The sequence below is a fragment of the Ranitomeya imitator genome, chromosome 4 (genome assembly GCF_032444005.1).
Source record: "Ranitomeya imitator isolate aRanImi1 chromosome 4, aRanImi1.pri, whole genome shotgun sequence".
NCBI lineage: Eukaryota > Metazoa > Chordata > Amphibia > Anura > Dendrobatidae > Ranitomeya > Ranitomeya imitator.
In genome coordinates this window covers 528556899-528576126 of record NC_091285.1, presented here as the reverse complement: position 1 = coordinate 528576126, position 19228 = coordinate 528556899, and the positions used below count along the sequence as shown (strand labels likewise).

The 19228-nt window shown below is 43.1% G+C and overlaps 1 protein-coding gene across 3 annotated transcripts in view; it reads right to left on the bottom strand.

Moving 5' to 3' along the window:
• The window catches only part of CIB1 (calcium and integrin binding 1), a 51906-nt gene that overhangs the window by 18819 nt on the left and 13859 nt on the right, over positions 1–19228 (bottom strand). For all 3 annotated transcript variants that reach the window (XM_069766176.1, XM_069766177.1, XM_069766178.1), the window contains exons 3-5: positions 11239–11341; positions 4436–4589; positions 2793–2911 (exon numbers count right to left, since the gene is read on the bottom strand). In XM_069766176.1, the coding sequence (XP_069622277.1) occupies positions 2793–2911; positions 4436–4589; positions 11239–11341 (376 nt within the window). The remainder of the gene's footprint in view (positions 1–2792; positions 2912–4435; positions 4590–11238; positions 11342–19228) is intronic.

The window sequence follows — 19228 nt, the reverse complement described above, 5'->3', positions numbered from 1 at the left end:
AGCCGCACAGCCCTCCATGTGCTCACCAGAGGTAGCCTGACTGCCATTAGGTACCGAGATGAGATCCTCAGAACCCTTGTGAGACAATATGCTGGGGCGGTTGGCCCTGGGTTCCTCCTAATGCAGGACAATGTCAGACCTCAAGTGGCTGCAGTATGTCAGCAGTTCCTGCAAGATGAAGGCATTGAAGCTATTGACTAGCCCGCCCGTTCCCCAGACCTGAATCCGATTAAACACATCTGGGACATCATGTCTCGCACCATCCACCAACGTCACGTTGCTGCCCAGGCATTGTAGGGAGGTCATACAGGCACGTGGAGGCAACACACACTATTGAGCATCATTTCCTTGTCTTAAGGCATTTCCCCTGAAGTTGGATCAGGTGGTAACTTCATTTTGCACTTTGATTTTGAGCATCATTCCAACTCCAGACCTCCATGGGAAATTACTTGTGATTTAAGTTGACCATTGTTAGTGGAATGTGTTGAGAACAATAAAACCTATGTAATGAATAAAGATTTGCAACTGGAATATTTCATTCAGTGATATCTAGGATGGGGGATTTTAGTGTTCCCTTTAATTTTTTTGAGATATATATATTATATTCAGGGCCTTATCTAGTTTTGATAAAACTTTACTGCATATAACATGCGTCTTTTACAGCATATCCGCTGCAGAAACACAAAATATGGGCATTTTTTATATGCAGATTTTCTCAATCACATGAGATTTCTAGAAATCTCATCCACTTTGATAGAACTATGAAAATCCATAGTAAAAAAGAAAAAGCACCAAATACTGATCATGGGAACTTAGCCTTACAGTAATGCATACAGGCTAATGTGCTCATGTAGGAGGCATGCACACATTTCTAGGAATGTCACTGTGCTAGTCGGGGACCGCTCACCCCCCCCCCATATAATGTTTCCATGCAAAACAATCATAGACAGGAATGAACCCAGCACATCTCTAGGATATATCTCTTACCTATTGTTTACATCAGGCTTTTATTTAAAATTTATATTATATTAAATGTTGATAATGATTTTTCCCCTCAGTTTTTCACATCACTATTTATAATGAAAAGGAAAAATCAAAAATGTTGCCAATGTCACGCCAGCCGCTAGGCCTAAGGCTATGTGCACACGTTCAGGTTTTTTCGTGTTTTTTTCGTGGATTTTCGTGGTAAAAATGCTATAAAAACTCATTAAAAACGCATACATTATGCATTCTATCATTTAGAATGCATTTTGCATGTTATGTGCACATGGATGCGTTTTTTTCCGCGAAAAAAACGCATCGCGGTAAAAAAATGAGCATGTTCATTATTTTTGCGGATTTTCTGCGTTTTTCCCGCAATTCTATGCATTTGGGAAAAAACGCACAAAAAACGCACCAAAAACGCGTCAAAATCGCGGTAAAAACGCATGCGGATTTCTGGCAGAAATGTCCGGTTTTTGTCAGGAAAATTTCTGCAAGAAATCCTGACGTGTGCACATACCCTAATACTAGACAAGTTCCTGTTCTGGTTATAATGGCAGGCAACACCTCTATATACTACAGAAAACACAGGCTCCACTATGCCCAACAAGTGACATCACAGCTCATCTCTTCCACCTCCCTGCTCAAGGACCTATGCCCAGATCAATGCATTCCCAGAAAATACTTCTACACAATTCAATAGGTGCCTTTTTATTGTATGTCCACGAGACTGCTCACAGAGGACCTTTCACCAAATTTTTCGTGTTGAGTTGGATACACGATGTAATAGTGGCAGCAAACTGGAATATTTATTTTTCTTTATTTTGTCTCTATGTTACGGAGATATTACCAAAGGATTTGGCACCTAATGAATTAACGTATGTAAAGTCTATGTGAGTGTTAACTCACTAAGTGCTAAATTATTTGATTCCTAACATGTCTCCAATGAAGAGACAAAATTAAAGAAACAAAAACATTTTATTCTGCTCTGCAGCCACCACCACATCGTGTTTAAGTCTCAACATGAGACATTTGGTGAAAGGTCCCCTTTAAAAGAACGGGAAGTAGGAGTCTGATATTAGTCCTAGTGGTCACTGGGAAAATTGCAAGATTTCAGATTTCTTTAAAGGGAACCTGTCAGCCCTCCAAACCCAGCAGCATTCACCTATGTATAAGCAAATTCCCTGCCTGACCAGCCCTCTTATTAAGTGAAAACAAGGTATAATAATATAATAATAATAATAATAATCTTATATAAGGTATAAAAAAGCATTGCTATTGTCTGTTTGCTATGCAAATGTGGGCTTTGACTAGTTGATGGGGAGGAGCACATGACCGGAGGCCATCTTCTAAACTTCCAGACAAGTGCAGTGCGCACCTGTGAAGGCGAGAGGCATACATCCGGCTTCAGAGACGCAGTGACGCGGACGGAATGAGCGTCGTGCATGCACTAGGTTTGTATGATTGGCGATTACACAACTTGTGCAAATTGTGTTATCACACCCACTGGGGGGAGGATAACATGGAGAGGGCTGACTAGTCTGCGACAACGAAAGCCCCATCGACTAGCAAACGGGGACATTAGAAATGGTTTTTATACCTTGCTTTCACTCAATAACCTATATAGGGCTGGTCAGGCTGGGAATTTGCTCATACATAGGTGTATGTTGGAGGGAATGGGGGGCCTGACAGCTTTCCTTTAAAATATAAACTGTGACAGAGGCAAGAAAAGATGCTGTCAATTTTCATGAGGAATAAAAAGTATTTATCAAGACAGACATGTTCTATGTTTCCAGCCATAAATTACTCACATTAGCAATAAGCTGTCGCATCTCATTCTTACTCAGTTTTGAGTCTTGCTCTTCCCCTGTCAAATGATTCACCAACATCTCCAAATCGGCTTCACTGAGGGCACCGTCTCCATCAAAATCTGTTTGAAGGCATGAAATATCGTTTCTCAGCACAAGGCAATTTGTATTCTCAGAAGGCTCCAATTTTTAATTATAGCAGGCCGAGTGGAATATTGTTAATTAAACAAAACATACAGAATGTGCGATTCTCGTGCAGAGGGAATGTGCCATCTGAAAATGGTATGATTGAGATCAAGATACCAGTAGATTTTTTTTTTTAATTAAATGATCCACATTTAAAAGAAATAAATAATCTTGAAATATTCTCTAGCTTCTACACTGACAACTAGAGAGCCAAAGAGCCCAATTTTCTGCTGCTCATTTTTAAATACGAAAGCAAAACATAAAAAATAAATCACATTTTAAGCAATGCAAAATAAAACATAACTTTTAATAGTTAAATTTAAAAAAAAAAAAGAGTAACTAGTGCAAATCATCTGTCAAGGCGCACATTAAAACACACACATATATATATATATATACACTGTACATATATACATACATATATAGTATATATTTGTATTCTACCTATTTGTAGCTATACCAGGTGTACAGCTCCAACAGCTTAAATTTCAATAACTGATGTAAACCAAAAAGACTACGATTTATTATCTAAACATCAGGTATTGTATACGATCTTGTAATGTCTAATGACCAGAGGAACAAGGTGCTATTAAAATAGAGAAAGAGCCTTCCCAACACGTTTCACCCTTACAAGCATCATCAGGAACTTGAGGCAACTGCGACCATTACCCTGATGAAGCCCATAAGAATGAAACGTGTTGGGAAAGCTCTTTCTCTACTTTAATAGCACCTCGTTTCTCTTGGCAATTAGAAATGACAAAATAGGATAAAAACCCTTTTGGTTGGTTAGATAATGGATGGCAGTCGTTTAGTTTTATGCTGGTTATGCAAATTTAGGCTATGAGCTGTACACCTATGTAGCTACAAAGAGAAATCTATACATATGAATATTACAATTGAGTGACTCAACTAGCGTAGCACATCCGCCTCCTATTGAACTGAATAGTACCCTACGGCGGCCAATCTCCCCCAGTAAGCACTTCTGGCCAGCTGCCACCACCACCGATAACAGGTGATCATGGAGATGCCGAGTGCCGGACAATGGCTGATCAGACATTGATGCCATATCTTATGGATAGGGTGTCAATGTAAAAGTAGTGGCCAACCTCTACAACAAGACATTCTGCATCTCCTCTCCTCTCTATGTAATGCATCACTCGCTGGAGACATCCATACGTACATGTCAGATCCGTAAAGTGGCAATATAGCCATCTACACAGACTACTCTCACCTACTTGTTTCACAGCCACTTGAACAGAGGATATTAGCCATATATTGCCATCACTGACAAGGATATACTAGAGGTAGCCATGGCTGGTGTCAGGGATCCAGAAGTATTGAAACAAATGAATGACACCCACCACTTTGCCAAATTGACGGGGCTGTACCAAACATCCTCTATGTTTTTTTTTCCCTTCAAGGAGAAAATTAAAATTTTTTTTTTATTAAAACATCCTCACCAAAGATTCTGAAGGCATAATGAGACTTCACTTCGAGTGTCGCAGAGTCACTGAAAGCACTTAGCATGTCGAGGAAATCTTCAAAAGACATGCTGTCATCAGCTTGTTCTGCCGTGGAGAAGACTTGGCAAATACGATACCTGAAGGGGTTTGCCTGCAAGGAAGTAAAGATGAAACTGAAAAGGGCCTGGAAAAGTTCCAAAAGGTTATTTATTGAATAATGGCATTGATCACATATCTACTAGTGATGAGCGAGTACACTCGATGATCACCGAGTATTTGTTAGTGTTCGGAGATTTAGTTTTCATTGCCTCAGCTGAAAGATTTACAGCTACTAGCCAGGCTGAGTACATGTGGGGGTTGCCTGGTTGCTAGGGAATCCCCACATGTGTTCAAGCGGTCTAGTAGCTGTAAATCATTCAGCTGCCCCGAAGAAAACTAAATCTTCAAGCAGTAACAAATACTTGGGAGATCACCCGAGCGTGCTCAGGAAAACCCGAGCAACGAGTACACTCGCTCATCACTAATATCTACAGCTATGAAATTTCTCTGTGCCACAAAATAAAAAGGGTGTTTGTTTAAGCAAGATAGGGTTAACCAGATTAATATAGGGTGGCATGTTGTCATTTCTAGCCACAGAAACCCAAACTGTAGCATTTATCAACATAGAATCAGAGAAATAATGCACCAAACTGTGGAGACCATCATGTCTGTAGAGCTATGAAGTAACAATGTTGTAGGGGTTGTCTCATCTTTCTTCTGCTTACTCTGGGGTGATGCCCACCTGACTGACAGTGCGAACAAGCGTTGCACAACGAACTTGAACTGTGCCCTCTCGATACTGCAAAAACAGGCAGCTTTGGCTTTGCCCATCATAGGGGGGCACTGGCTCTGAAGCCAACAGTGTGCTACCTTCAGAGCAGTAATTACAAGCTCTATGGAAAAGTGCTTGTTAGTACTGCCCACCTTGCCTAGGAGACCAGCTACAGCTGACCGCCGAAGTTGCCAAAATCCTAGACAATGAACATTAACTTACAAAAATGTAAATTCCTTCTATTTTGGAGAATGAAAAAGATTTAGTAAATGATTTTAATAAATTGCAAAGTTTCTTGTTTTTACAAGCACTTTTACCCTTTTAATATAATGAGAATAACCCTTAAAGTAAAAATATTTAAGTGCTCCCATCAATGTGAATCAATGCCATCCATTATCCTGTATCAGGTCTGTCTTTACATATTAAGGTTATTGTTCATAGATTCCTTTTGATATGTGTCGTTAGAAAAAAATAACTTTTCCATTTTAACCCCTTTACCCTCGAGGGTGGTTTGCACGTTAATGACCGGGCCGATTTTTTCAATTCTGACCACTGTGATTTTATGAGGTTATAACTCTGGAAAGCTTCAACGGATACCAGTGATTCTGACGCCTTTTTTTTGTGACATATTGTACTTCATGATAGTGGTAACATTTCTTTGGTACGACTTGCGATTATTTGTAAAAAAAGACAAAAAAAACAAATTTGGCAAAAACTTTTAAAATTTTGCAATTTTCCAACTTTGAATTTTCATGCCCTTAAAGGGAACCTGTCACCCCCAAAATCGACGGTGAGCTAAGCCCACCGGCATCAAGGGCTTATCTACAGCATTCTGTAAGTATGTAGTTAAGCCCCTGATGTATCCTGAAAGATGAGAAAATGAGGTTAGATTATACTCACCTGGGCGGGCGCTCCAATCCGATGGGCGTCGCGGGCCGGTGCCTCCCATCTTCATAGGATGACGTCTTCTTCTGGTCTTCACGCTGCGGCTCCGGCACAGGCGTACTTTGTCTGCCTTGTTGAGGACAGAGCAAAGTACTGCAGTGCGCAGGCGCCGGGAAAGGTCAGAAAGGCCCAGCGCCTGCGCACTGCAATACTTTGCTCTGTCCTCAACAAGGCAGACAAAGTACGCCTGTGCCGGAGCCGCAGCGTGAAGACCAGAAGAGGACATCATCGTAAGATGATGGTTGGCGCCGGACCGGACTGCAGCTGGACCGCCCCTGGGTGAGTATAATCTAACCTCTTTTTCTCATTTTTCAGGATACATCGGGGGCTTATCTACAGCATTACAGAATGCTGTAGATAAGCCCCTGATGCCGGTGGTCTTAGGTCACCCTCGATTTTGGGGGTGACAGGTTCCCTTTAATCACAGAGATATATCACACAAAATACTTAATAAGTAACATTTCCCACATGTCTACTTTACATCAGCACTATTTTGGAACCAAAATTGTTTTTTGTTAGGAAGTTATAAGGGTTAAAAGTTAACCAGCGATTTTTCAAACAAAATTTACAAAAACATTTTTTTTTAGGGACCACCTCACATTTGAAGTCACTTTGAGGGGTCTATATGAAGATACCCAAAAGTGACACCATTCCAAAAACTGCACCCCTCAAGGTGCTCAAAACCACATTCAAAAAGTTTATTAACCCTTCAGGTGCTTCACAGGAATTTTTTGAAAAAATAAAATTAACATTTAACTTTATTTCACAAGAAGTTGACTTCAGATCCAAATATTTTAATTTTAAAAAGGGTAACAGGAAAAAATGGACCCCAAAATTTGTTGTGTCATTTCTCCTGAGCATGCCGATACCCCATATGAGGGTGAAAACCACTGTTTGGGCACACAGTGGAAGGGAAGGAGCGCCATTTGACTTTTTGAATGCAAAATTTGCTGGAACAATTGGCGGACATCGTGTCGTGTTTGGAGAGCCTCTGATGTGCCTAAACAGGGGAACCCCCAACAAGTGACACCATTTTGGAAACTAGACCTCGTAGGGAACTTATCTAGATGTGCGGTGAGCACATTAAACCCTCAGGTACTTCATAGAAGTTTATAACATTGAGCCGTAAAAATAAAAAAAATCAAATTTTCCCCACAAATATATGTTTTTAGCACAAAATATTGCATTTTCATAAGGGTAACAGGAAAAATTGCACGATACAATTTGTTGTGCAATTTCTCCTGAGTATGCAGGTACCCCATATGTAGGGGAATACTGAGGCACAGGGCAAAGCTCAGAAGGGAAGAGGCGCCATATTGGAGTTCAGATTTTGCTGGAATGGTTTGAGTGTGCCATGTCACATTGGCAGAGCCCCTGAGGTGCCAGAACAAAAGAAACCCCCTATATGTGAACTCATTTTACAAACTACACTTCCCAATGAATTCATCTAGGGGTGCAGTGATCGGATTGACCCCACATGTGCCTCACAGAATTTTATACCATTGAGTGTGAAGAAAGAATAAATTACATTTTCACCAATAAATTGTTGTTTTATACCCAACGTTTAAAATTTTTGTAAGGGCTAGTAGGAATTTTTTTTATTTTTTTTTTATTTACAACAAACTGAGGTCCATTTTTTCCTGAGTGCACCAATGCCCTACATGTAATCGGGAAATATTTTTCAGGCACAGTGCAAAGCTCAGAAGGCAAGGAGCCACAGATTTTACGGTTGTGGTTTGCAGGTGCCATGATCCACTGGGAGAGCCCTTGAGGTGCCAACACAGCAGAACCCCCCATAAGTGACCCCATTATACAAACTACACCTCTCAATGAATTCTAGGGGTGCAGTGATCATACTGACACCATGGGTGTGTCACAGAATTTTATACCATTGAGCAGTGAAGAAAAAGTAACTACATTTTTACCACCAAAATTTAGTTTTAGCCCCAGATTTTACACTTTTACACAAGAAGTGGGTAAAAATGGCACCAAAATACTACTTAACCATATGGAGAGACTCGGGAGGGACTGAGTGCTATGTGCCACCTGGAGCGCAGATTTTCCTAGAACAGTTTGCAGACTCCATATACAGAACCCCTAATTGCTAGAAGAGCAGAATCCCCCTCAAGTGACCCCATTAGGGAAACTATACCCGTTGGGGAATTTATCTACAGGTGTAGTGAGGATTTTGACTCCATGGGTATTTTTCAGAAAATGCAGCAATTAATGTTGCCGAGTGAAATTTGCAAACTGCCGTTGTAGTGACCAGTACGCTGTAGTGACCAAAACATTCCAGTCACCAGTACGTTATGCCCATCCCGTGCTTCTGGAGACAAGCACTCGTAAGTTAGGCGGGGTCTCATCGCTTCATAAATGCCAAATGTGGATGCAATATGTGGTTTAGGTGCACCATGGGGCTCAGAAGGGAGGATTTTGGATTTGGGAGAGAAGAATTTGCTGAATTTCTTTTGGCGGGTGAGGAGCCATTTCGCTTTTCCAGAGCCTTTACTACCAGTAACGCGGAAGACAGCTATATTTCCGTTAACAGATGACAAACCTGAGCCAGGGCTTGCTTCATTGTGGATTGAGTTGAAGCTTTTATCGGGAACATTTTACATAACGTTTAAGATCACATTTATCTGGCTCTCTACGCTAAGCACTTACTTTGGTTTTCCATCTAAATCTCTGACTGATGTGATTCAGATGAAACCCTGAGGGATCCATTCACCATAATGAGGCAGCAGATTTACTCTGGACTCTGGCTGGCCTCTGTTCAGCGGTGTCCTTTTCAGAAATGCACAAAACTGTGGCCGGCGGCACTTTTATGCAATTCTAATAAGATGGACACCGCCGAATCACAGGTCAGACGGCGTCCACAGTGCCTCCATCTGCCTCATTATAGGGAATCTTCCACCAGAGGTTCCGTCTGATTCATGTATTTCAGAGATTTACACGGACACCCCAGTGTAAACGTTGAGCGCAGAGCACAGGATAAATGTGCGCTGAGCCTTATTGCGCTCTTTGGAAGGCAGAATGAAAAATCAATAGCATCTGAAGAATTGGATTTATTTATTTATTTTTTGCACCATTCCTTGTGCGGTATAAGTGATTGAGTGACTTTATTCTTCGGGTCAGTGGGATTACAGCGATACTAGATTTATAGCATGTATTCATGTTTGGCTGCTGTCACACACTAATAGATGCTTTTTATTGCACCACCACATTTTGAGAGCTATAATTTTTCCATATTTTGGTCCACAGATTCATTTTTTGTGGGACGAGTTGACGTTTTTTTGGTACCATTTTCAGGCACATGACATTTTTTGATCGCTTTCTATTCTGATTTTTGTGATGAAGAATGAACAAAAACAAGCAATTCAGGGGTTAACTAGTGGGACAGTTTTATGGGTCGGATAGTTACGGACATGGAAATAACAAATTATGTGTACTTTTATTGTTTGTTTTTTTCATTCAAATATTTGTTTTGAAATACAATATCTTGATTTTTTTAAGATATTTCTACAATTATTTTAAAAAAAATTTTTTACTTGTTTTCTTTGCCCCACTATGGGACAATCATTTTTTGCAGGGTGATCGCTTCCATAGCATGGAGATGAAGCAGTAATCCCAATCTGCAGAAACTGTCAGCTCTGCACTGACAGAGAGACTTGCATGATCAGCAAGTTTCCTAGCGCTGGTGACCCAGATGTCGTCATGGCAACGATCGGGACCCTGCATCATGCCGCGGGGTCTCTGATCCAAAGCCAAAGGAGCTGTCAGCCCTCTGCCGGCTTCCGGAATGCTACGATCATGTTTGATCGCAGCATTTCGGGGATTAAAGTGCTGGGAGCGGTCTGTGAATCAGCTGACACCCGGCGGCAATCGCCCGCACACCATCTGTTTGCGTGGGCAACCACTCAGACATAATATTCTGTTTATAGTCAAAAAGGCCCAGGGAACATGGACGGATTATTATTTCAGAAAAGGGTTAAAGGAAACCTGTCAGGTTTGATAATGCTATTAACATCTAGATGTGGGGTTGATCTGAAGGTTAATAGCATTATGAAGGTGTCCAGTCACTGTACTAAAAGTGTGCCGCCCAGGAGAAAATTAATTTTATTTCTCTCGAGAGCCGCCCGCTTTCAGTCATACATGTGCAATGACAGTCACTGCTCACGGCACGGAGATTGGGAGATGTAAGCTTGCCCTGGCACTTACTGTCAGCTGGTTTGGCACCGATGTACTGTAGAGACGGCTGTCAGTCAGTGCCAGGCCATGCGTACAGCAGCCACTCTCAGTACTGTGCGCCGTGATTCCAATTACTTTGGGCACCAATGTATGACTGAAAGCTGGCGGCTCTCAGGAGCAGTAAAGTTCATTTTCTCTTGAGTGTCGCACTTTCGGTACAGCAGACAGGCACCTTCATAATGCTATTAACCCTATATCTGCACGTTAATAGCAATATCAGTGCCGACAGGTTCCTTTTAATTACTGAACTCTATTACTTACTATTCATATGAAGAGACAAAACTTACAGGAGCAGCTTAAGTCCTAAAAGAAGGCAGCTTTTTTGTCATCTATGCCTAGGAGTTTACTATCATGTCCGTTTTGTTGTCAGTGCTCCCTTCAAGGACTTGAGCTGTATACAATAGGATTGGTTTTATGCTGGAATGAGTAGTAAAATGTTCTGTCAGACATTGAATGGAGTGTCTGGGTGCAGAAAACAGTGGCTTGGAATCCCCACTTTACTATTTGGGGTCCCAATGCTGCCATTGTGCATTTATCATCCATCTTGAGAAAACTATACATATTAATATTGGTGACAATCCCCTTTCAGAGTTATGTTGGGCACGTATGCCTTAGACTTAAGGCCATTATGGGTTCATGCCCCCTTATATACTGCCGTTGTGTTCATAGTCTGGAAACTAAACAAGCTAATTGTTAAATTCAATGTATTCCATTTTTCGGGAGGCGAGTTACATTATCGGAGACAGTGAGGATTTCATGATCGGACGGCATTTACTTCCACAGAAAACACAATTACCTTTAATTCAGGCAAAGTGAGAAACTTCTCCTTGGGGACTCTGGCAGATTCAATGTTGCTTCTGTTTTCTTTCTGTATCATTTCACTGAATCTTTTATGAGCACTTTAGGATGAGATGGAAACAACGGATGTAATTATCAAGTGTTATAAATAATATAAAGCGCCACCATTTACTGCGAGAGCTCACTGATAGAGACATGACATTTCATTTTTTTTGTTCCTGCAGCAAAACGGTGAAGCTCAATTACATCGTGAGAAGTCGTGAAATATACAAAACGGCAGCAGCGCAACCCTCATCGTGCAAGATCAGAGATTAGGAATTTCCAAAATTCATGGACTGGTCACCCACTAGTGGCCAAACAGCAAACTATGCTGCGGAGGCAGGAGAGCGATGGTCACGGCTGCTGCTTTCTAAAGGGATTGTCTCTGGACAGACAAGTGGTTTAATATTAACCCCTTCCCGACCTTTGACGCATACGCTGCGTCATGAAAGTCGGTGCCATTCCGACCCATGACGCAGCATATGCGTCATGGAAAGATCGCGTCCCTGCAGGCCGGGTGAAAGGGTTAACTCCCATTTCACCCGATCTGCAGGGACAGGGGGAGTGGTAGTTTAGCCCAGGGGGGGTGGCTTCACCCCCTCGTGGCTACGATCGCTCTGATTGGCTGTTGAAAGTGAAACTGCCAATCAGAGCGATTTGTAATATTTCACCTAAAAAACTGGTGAAATATTACAATCCAGCCATGGCCGATGCTGCAATATCATCGGCCATGGCTGGAAACACTTATGTGCACCCACCCCACCCCTCCGATCGCCCCCCCAGCCCCCCGATCTGTGGTCCGCTCCCCTCCGTCCTGTGCTCCGCTCCCCCGTCCTCCTGTCCGCTTCCCCGTGCACCAATCACACCCCCCGCGCTCCAATCAAACCCCCCCGCACTCCGATCCCCCCCCCGCACACAGCGACCCCCCCGTGCTCCGATCCACCCCCCCCGCACAGCGATCCCTCACCCCGTGCTCCAATCCTTCCCCGTGCTCCAATCCTCCCTCCCGTGTTCCGATCCACCCCCCCCATGATCCGATCCACTCCCCCATGCTCCGACGCCCCCCCGTGCCCTGATCTCCCCCCCCCCTTATACTTACCTGGCCGCCCGAGGTCCGTCCGTCTTCTTTCCTGGGCGCCGCCATCTTCCAAAATGGCGGGCGCATGTGCAGTGCGCCCGCCGAATCTGCCGGCCGGCAGATTCGTTCCAGAGTGAATTTTGATCACTGAGATATAACCTATCTCAGTGATCAAAATAAAAAAATAGTAAATGACCCCCCCCCTTTGTCACCCCCATAGATAGGGACAATAAAAAAAATAAAGAATTTTTTTTTTTTTCACTAAGGTTGGGGTAAGAACTAGGGTTAGGGTTAGGGGTAGGGTTAGGGGTAGGGTTAGGGTTAGGGGTAGGGTTAGGGTTAGGGTTAGGGTTAGGGGTAGGGTTAGGGTTAGGGGTAGGGTTAGGGGTAGGGTTAGGGGTAGGGTTAGGGCTAGGGTTAGGGTTTCGGTATGTGCACACGTATTCTGGTCCTATGCGGATTTTTCCGCAGCGGATTTGAAAAATCCACAGTGCTAAACCGCTGCCGATTTATCGTGGATTTACCGCGGTTTTTCTGCGCATTTCACTGCGGTTTTACAACTGCGATTTTCTATTGGAGCAGTTGTAAAACCGCTGCGGAATCCGCAGAAAGAAGTGACATGCTGCGGAATGTAAACCGCTGCGTTTCCGTGCAGTTTTTCCGCAGCATGTGTACAGCGATTTTTGGTTCCCATAGGTTCACATTGAACTGTAAACTCATGGGAAACTGCTGCGGATCCGCAGCGTTTTCCGCAGCGTGTGCACAGCCTAATTCTAAAGGTATATGTGCACACGGTGCGGATTGGCCGCTGCGGATCCGCAGCAGTGTTCCATCAGGTTTACAGTACCATGTAAACATATGGAAAACCAAATCCGCTGTGCCCATGGTGCAGAAAATACCGCGCGGGAACGCTGCGTTGTATTTTCCGCAGCATGTCAATTCTTTGTGCGGATTCCGCAGCGTTTTACACCTGTTCCTCAATAGGAATCCACAGGTGAAATCCGCACAAAAAAACACTGGAAATCCACGGTAAATCCACAGGTAAAACGCAGTGCCTTTTACCCGCGGATTTTTCAAAAATGATGCTGAAAAATCTCATACAAATCCGCAACGTTGGCACATAGCCTTAGAGTTGGGTTGGAATTAGGGTTGTGGTTAGGGTTAGGGGTGTGTTGGGGTTAGGGTTGTGGTTAGGGGTGTGTTGGGGTTAGGGTTGTGATTAGGGTTACGGCTACAATTGGGATAAGGGTTAGGGGTGTGTTGGAGGTAGAATTGAGGGGTTTCCACTGTTTAGGCACTTCAGGGGGTCTCCAAACGCAACATGGCGCCACCATTGATTCCAGCCAATCTTGTATTCAAAAATTCAAATGGTGCTCCCTCACTTCCGAACCCCGACGTGTGCCCAAACAGTGGTTTACCCCCACATATGGGGTACCAGCATACTCAGGACAAACTGCGCAACAATTACTGGGGTCCAATTTCTCCTGTTACCCTTGAGAAAATAAAAAAATTGCTTGCTAAAACATCATTTTTGAGGAAAGAAAAATGATTTTTTATTTTCACGGCTCTGCGTTGTAAACGTCTGTGAAGCACTTGGGGGTTCAAAGTGCTCACCACATATCTAGATAAGTTCCTTGGGGGGTCTAGTTTCCAAAATGGGGTCACTTGTGGGGGGTTTCTACTGTTTAGGCACACCAGGAGCTCTGCAAACGCAACGTGACGCCCGCAGACCATTCCATCAAAGTCTGCATTTCAAAAGTCACTACTTCCCTTCTGAGCCCCCACGTGTGCCCAAACAGTGGTTTACCCCCACACATGGGGCATCAGCGTACTCAGGAGAAACTGGACAACAACTTTTGTGGTCCAATTTCTCCTGTAACCCTTGGGAAAATAAAAAATTCTGGGCTAAAAAATTATTTTTGAGGAAAGAAAACGTATTTATTATTTTCACGGCTCTGCGTTATAAACTTCTGTGAAGCACTTGGGGGTTCAAAGTGCTCACCTCACATCTAGATAAGTTCCTTTCGGGGTCTAGTTTCCAAAATGGGGTCACTTGTGGGGGGTTTCTACTGTTTAGCCACATCAGGGGCTCTGCAAACGCAACGTGACGCCCACAGAGCATTCCATCAAAGTCTGCATTTCAAAACGTCACTACTTCACTTCCGAGCCCCAGCATGTGCCTAAACAGTGGTTTACCCCCACATATGGGGTATCAGCGTACTCAAGAGAAACTGGACAACAACTTTTGGGGTCAAATTTCTCCTGTTACCCTTGGGAAAATAAAAAATTGCGGGCTAAAATTCATTTTTGAGAAAATAATTTTTTTTTTTTATTTTCATGGCTCTGCGTTATAAACTTCTGTGAAGCACTTGAGGGTTCAAAGTGCTCACTACACATCTAGATTAGTTCCTTTGGGGGTCTAGTTTCCAAAATGGGGTAATTTGTGGGGGATCTCCAATGTTTAGGCACACAGGGGCTCTCCAAACGCGACATGGTGTCCGCTAATGATTGGAGATAATTTTCCATTTAAAAAGCCAAATGGCGTGCCTTCCCTTCTGAGCCCTGCCGTGCGCCCAAACAGTGGTTTACCCCCACATATGGGGTATCTGCATACTCAGGACAAACTGGACAACAACTTTTGTGGTCCAATTTCTCCTATTACCATTGGCAAAATAGGAAATTCCAGGCTAAAAAATCATTTTTGAGAAAAGAAAAATTATTTTTTATTTTCATGGCTCTGCATTATAAACTTCTGTGAAGCACCTGGGGGTTTAAAGTGCTCAGTATGCATCTAGATAAGTTCCTTGGGGGGTCTAGTTTCCAAAATGGGGTCACTTGTGGGGGAGCTCCATTGCATAGGCACACAGGGGCTCTCCAAATGCGACATGGTGTCCGCTAACAATTGGAGCTAATTTTCCATTCAAAAAGTTAAAAGGCGCGCCTTCCCTTCCGAGCCCTGCCGTGTGCCCAAACAGTGGTTTACCCCCACATATGAGGTATCGGCGTACTCGGGAGAAATTGCTCAACAAATTTTAGGATCCATTTTATCCTATTGCCCATGTGAAAATGAAAAAATTGAGGCGAAAATAAATTTTTTGTGAAAAAAAAGTACTTTTTCATTTTTACGGATCAATTTGTGAAGCACCTGAGGGTTTAAAGTGCTCACTAGGCATCTAGATAAGTTCCTTGGGGGGTCCAGTTTCCAAAATGGGGTCACTTGTGGGGGAGCTCCAATGTTTAAGCACACAGGGTCTCTCCAAACGCGACATGGTGTCCGCTAACGATGGAGATAATTTTTCATTCAAAAAGTCAAATGGCGCTCCTTCCCTTCCGAGCCTTACCATGTGCCCAAACAGTGGTTTACCCCCACATGTGAAGTATCGGTGTACTCAGGAGAAATTGCCAAACAAATTTTAGGATCCATTTTATCCTGTTGTCCATGTGAAAATGAAAAAATTGAAGCTAAAAGAATTTTTTTGTGAAAAAAAAGTACTTTTTCATTTTTACGGATCAATTTGTGAAGCACCTGGGGGTTTAAAGGGCTCACTATGCATCTAGATAAGTTCCTTGGGGCGTCTAGTTTCCAAAATGGGGTCACTTGTGGGGGAGCTCCAATTTTTAGGCACACGGGGGCTCTCCAAATGTGACATGGTGTCCGCTAAAGAGTGCAGCCAATTTTTCATTCAAAAAGTCAAATGGCGCTCCTTCCCTTCCAAGCCCTGCCGTGCGCCCAAACAGTGGTTTACCCCCACATATGAGGTATCAGCGTACTCAGGACAAATTGGACAACAACGTACGTGGTTCAGTTTCTCCTTTTACCATTGGGAAAATAAAAAAATTGTTGCTGAAAAATCATTTTTGTGACTAAAAAGTTAAATGTTCATTTTTTCCTTCCATGTTGCTTCTGCTGCTGTGAAGCACCTGAAGGGTTAATAAACTTCTTGAATGTGGTTTTGTGCACCTTGAGGGGTGCAGTTTTTAGAATGGTGTCACTTTTGGGTATTTTCAGCCATATAGACCCCTCAAACTGACTTCAAATGTGAGGTGGTCCCTAAAAAAAATGGTTTTGTAAATTTCGTTGTAAAAATGAGAAATCGCTGGTCAAATTTTAACCCTTATAACTTCCTAGCAAAAAAAAATTTTGTTTCCAAAATTGTGCTGATGTAAAGTAGACGTGTGGGAAATGTTATTTATTAACTATTTTGTGTCACATAACTCTCTGGTTTAACAGAATAAAAATTCAAAATGTGAAAATTGCGAAATTTTCAAAATTTTCGCCAAATTTCCGTTTTTATCACAAATAAACACAGAATTTATTGACCTAAATTTACCACTAACATGAAGCCCAATATGTCACGAAAAAACAATCTCAGAACCGCTAGGATCCATTGAAGCGTTCCTGAGTTATTACCTCATGAAGGGACACTGGTCAGAATTGCAAAAAACGGCAAGGTCTTTAAGGTCAAAATAGGCTGGGTCATGAAGGGGTTAACCAATATGGCTTCCATTAGCTGGACAAAAACGTACGAAGCAATATATGTGCTGAGGATCAATCACTGGAAAACTGTGGGATTCTTGTTCATGGCTAAGGAAAGCTGAGGACAACCACCACTGGAGTTTCAATGGCCGCTGTATTGGTTGTCAGCCAGACACAGCTATAAAAAGAATAAAAACTGTTGGGAGATCTTTTTAAACACTTTTCCCAGAACACAGATTCTATTTAATGATTACTTTGTTCTCGTTAATGTCTACTGTGGGGCACACTCTATTGCTCCATTGCTTAGTGACAGCCAGGGACAATCCCAGCCCATTAGTACAACTAAGTAACCAGAATGAGAAAACAAGGAAACTAAAGAAGTCATCTGATACAGTCATAAAACAAAGTACAGAGCCAGAAAGTACACTTCTCAAACAATGGCACCAATAAAAGATCATTGGGGAAAAAATTAAAGGGAATCGGTCATCCCAAACTGGTCTATAAACTATACACCTTGTAGGAGATACAGCCCATATAACAAAAATCACATCTTTAGTCTTCTAATCACTGCCTCCCTTCTGCAGGAACAAGCTTAATAAGATGAACTAATTTACGGTCCTCGGTGCACCCTGGGTGTGGCCAACAGGCTCAGTGCAGGGTCAACCCATTGTATTTGCATGTTCCCGCCTCCCTCAGTGATGATTGACAGCACTGGCTTGCCTGAGCTTTCTCTGAATACAGTGGTCATAACACTCAAGATGTCTGTGAAGAAACCAGATTGTATCTTAATTACCCAGACAGCTACGTTTTTGAATAAACAAAAGAACTGTTTTTTTATCTATATATTGGCTTGTGAATTTAAGTGTTTATGTCTGGTGGGTCAAAAAGACAGACTGCCACTGATATACTATCTAACATACTGTGTAAGGGTGCCGTCTCACAGTGGCACTTTGGTCGCTATGACGGCACGATCCGTGACGCTCCAGCATCGCACCATTATCACTCCAGCGTCGTAGACTGCGGTCACACTTCGCAATGCACGACGCTGGAGCGATAATTTCATGACGTGTTTGCGATGTAGAAGCTGTTGGTTACTATGCGCACATCGTATACAATATCGTGCACACCTTTGTTACACCATGCGATCATGCCACCACAGCGGGACACTTGACGACGAAAGAAAGTTTCAAACGATCTGCTACAACGTACGATTCTCAGCGGGGTCCCTGATCGCAGTAGCGTGTCAGACACAGCGAGATCGTAAGTATATCGCTGGAACGTCACAAATCGTGCCGTTGTAGCGATCAAAATGCCACTGTGTGACAGTACCCTTAGTCTGTAATAGTGACTGTACATTGAGTGGGTTAAGCTTTGTTTATTGATGTGTGCTTATATGCTAATAGTGCTACTTAATCCCATCACCATTGTTTACTATATCTTGATGTTGGACTGAAAGACCCTGGGTAATTCTAAAAATAGCTTACATGCCTTGGGTATAAATTGACTCAGAGTTCACATCCTGAGAGACTGAAGTACACAGAGCTACCAGCAAGACATTCTGCAAACCTCACTACAGACAGAAGAATGGACTGCAGCCAATTCATCATGGCACCATCGCGAGGGACACTGGTCTAGGATTCTATAGGATACAACCTAGGGGTTTTCGGCTCCGGTTGGAAGGACACAGATCTGATCCAGTGACCATCTCTGCACCATGGATATGTTTGGAGAAAGACAGGGTTGGGACCCGCTGGTCGCCTGGTTCCATGGAGATGGTCTGATAAGACAGGTGGTGACTCTCGTGTTAACTGGCTTTGGACCTTGTATGGACTCTATGGACAGTTCTTGGTCATCTCCCTATGCTTGTCGTTGCCCCTTCTCTGTGCGTTCATCCACAGATGGAGTAGCGACCCTGGGAGCTCTGACATCATGTCAACTGGCTCTGAACCTTGTATGGACTCTATGGACAGTTCTTGGTCATCTCCCTATGCTTGTCGCTGCCCCTGCTCTGTGCGTTCATCCACAGATGGAGTAGCGACCCTGGGAGCTCTGACATCATGTCAACTGGCTCTGAACCCTGTATGGACTCTATGGACAGTTCTTGGTCATCTCCCTATGCTTGTCGCTGCCCCTTCTCTGTGCGTTCATCCACAGATGGAGTAGCGACCCTGGGAGCTCTGGCATCGTGTCATACTGGAAACACGTGGAGACGCAGTGATATTCTATATGCGCCCATGTACCCATACAATTCCAGCCATGTTGGGATTGTTCTATTTGCTATTGTGTGCTGTGGTTCAATAAAGTATTGCCACACTGTTTTACCTTAACCCTGTGTTGTCTGTGTAGTGTATTGCCCACTGGGAGATAGAGCGGGCGTTCAGTGGTATGAGGCGT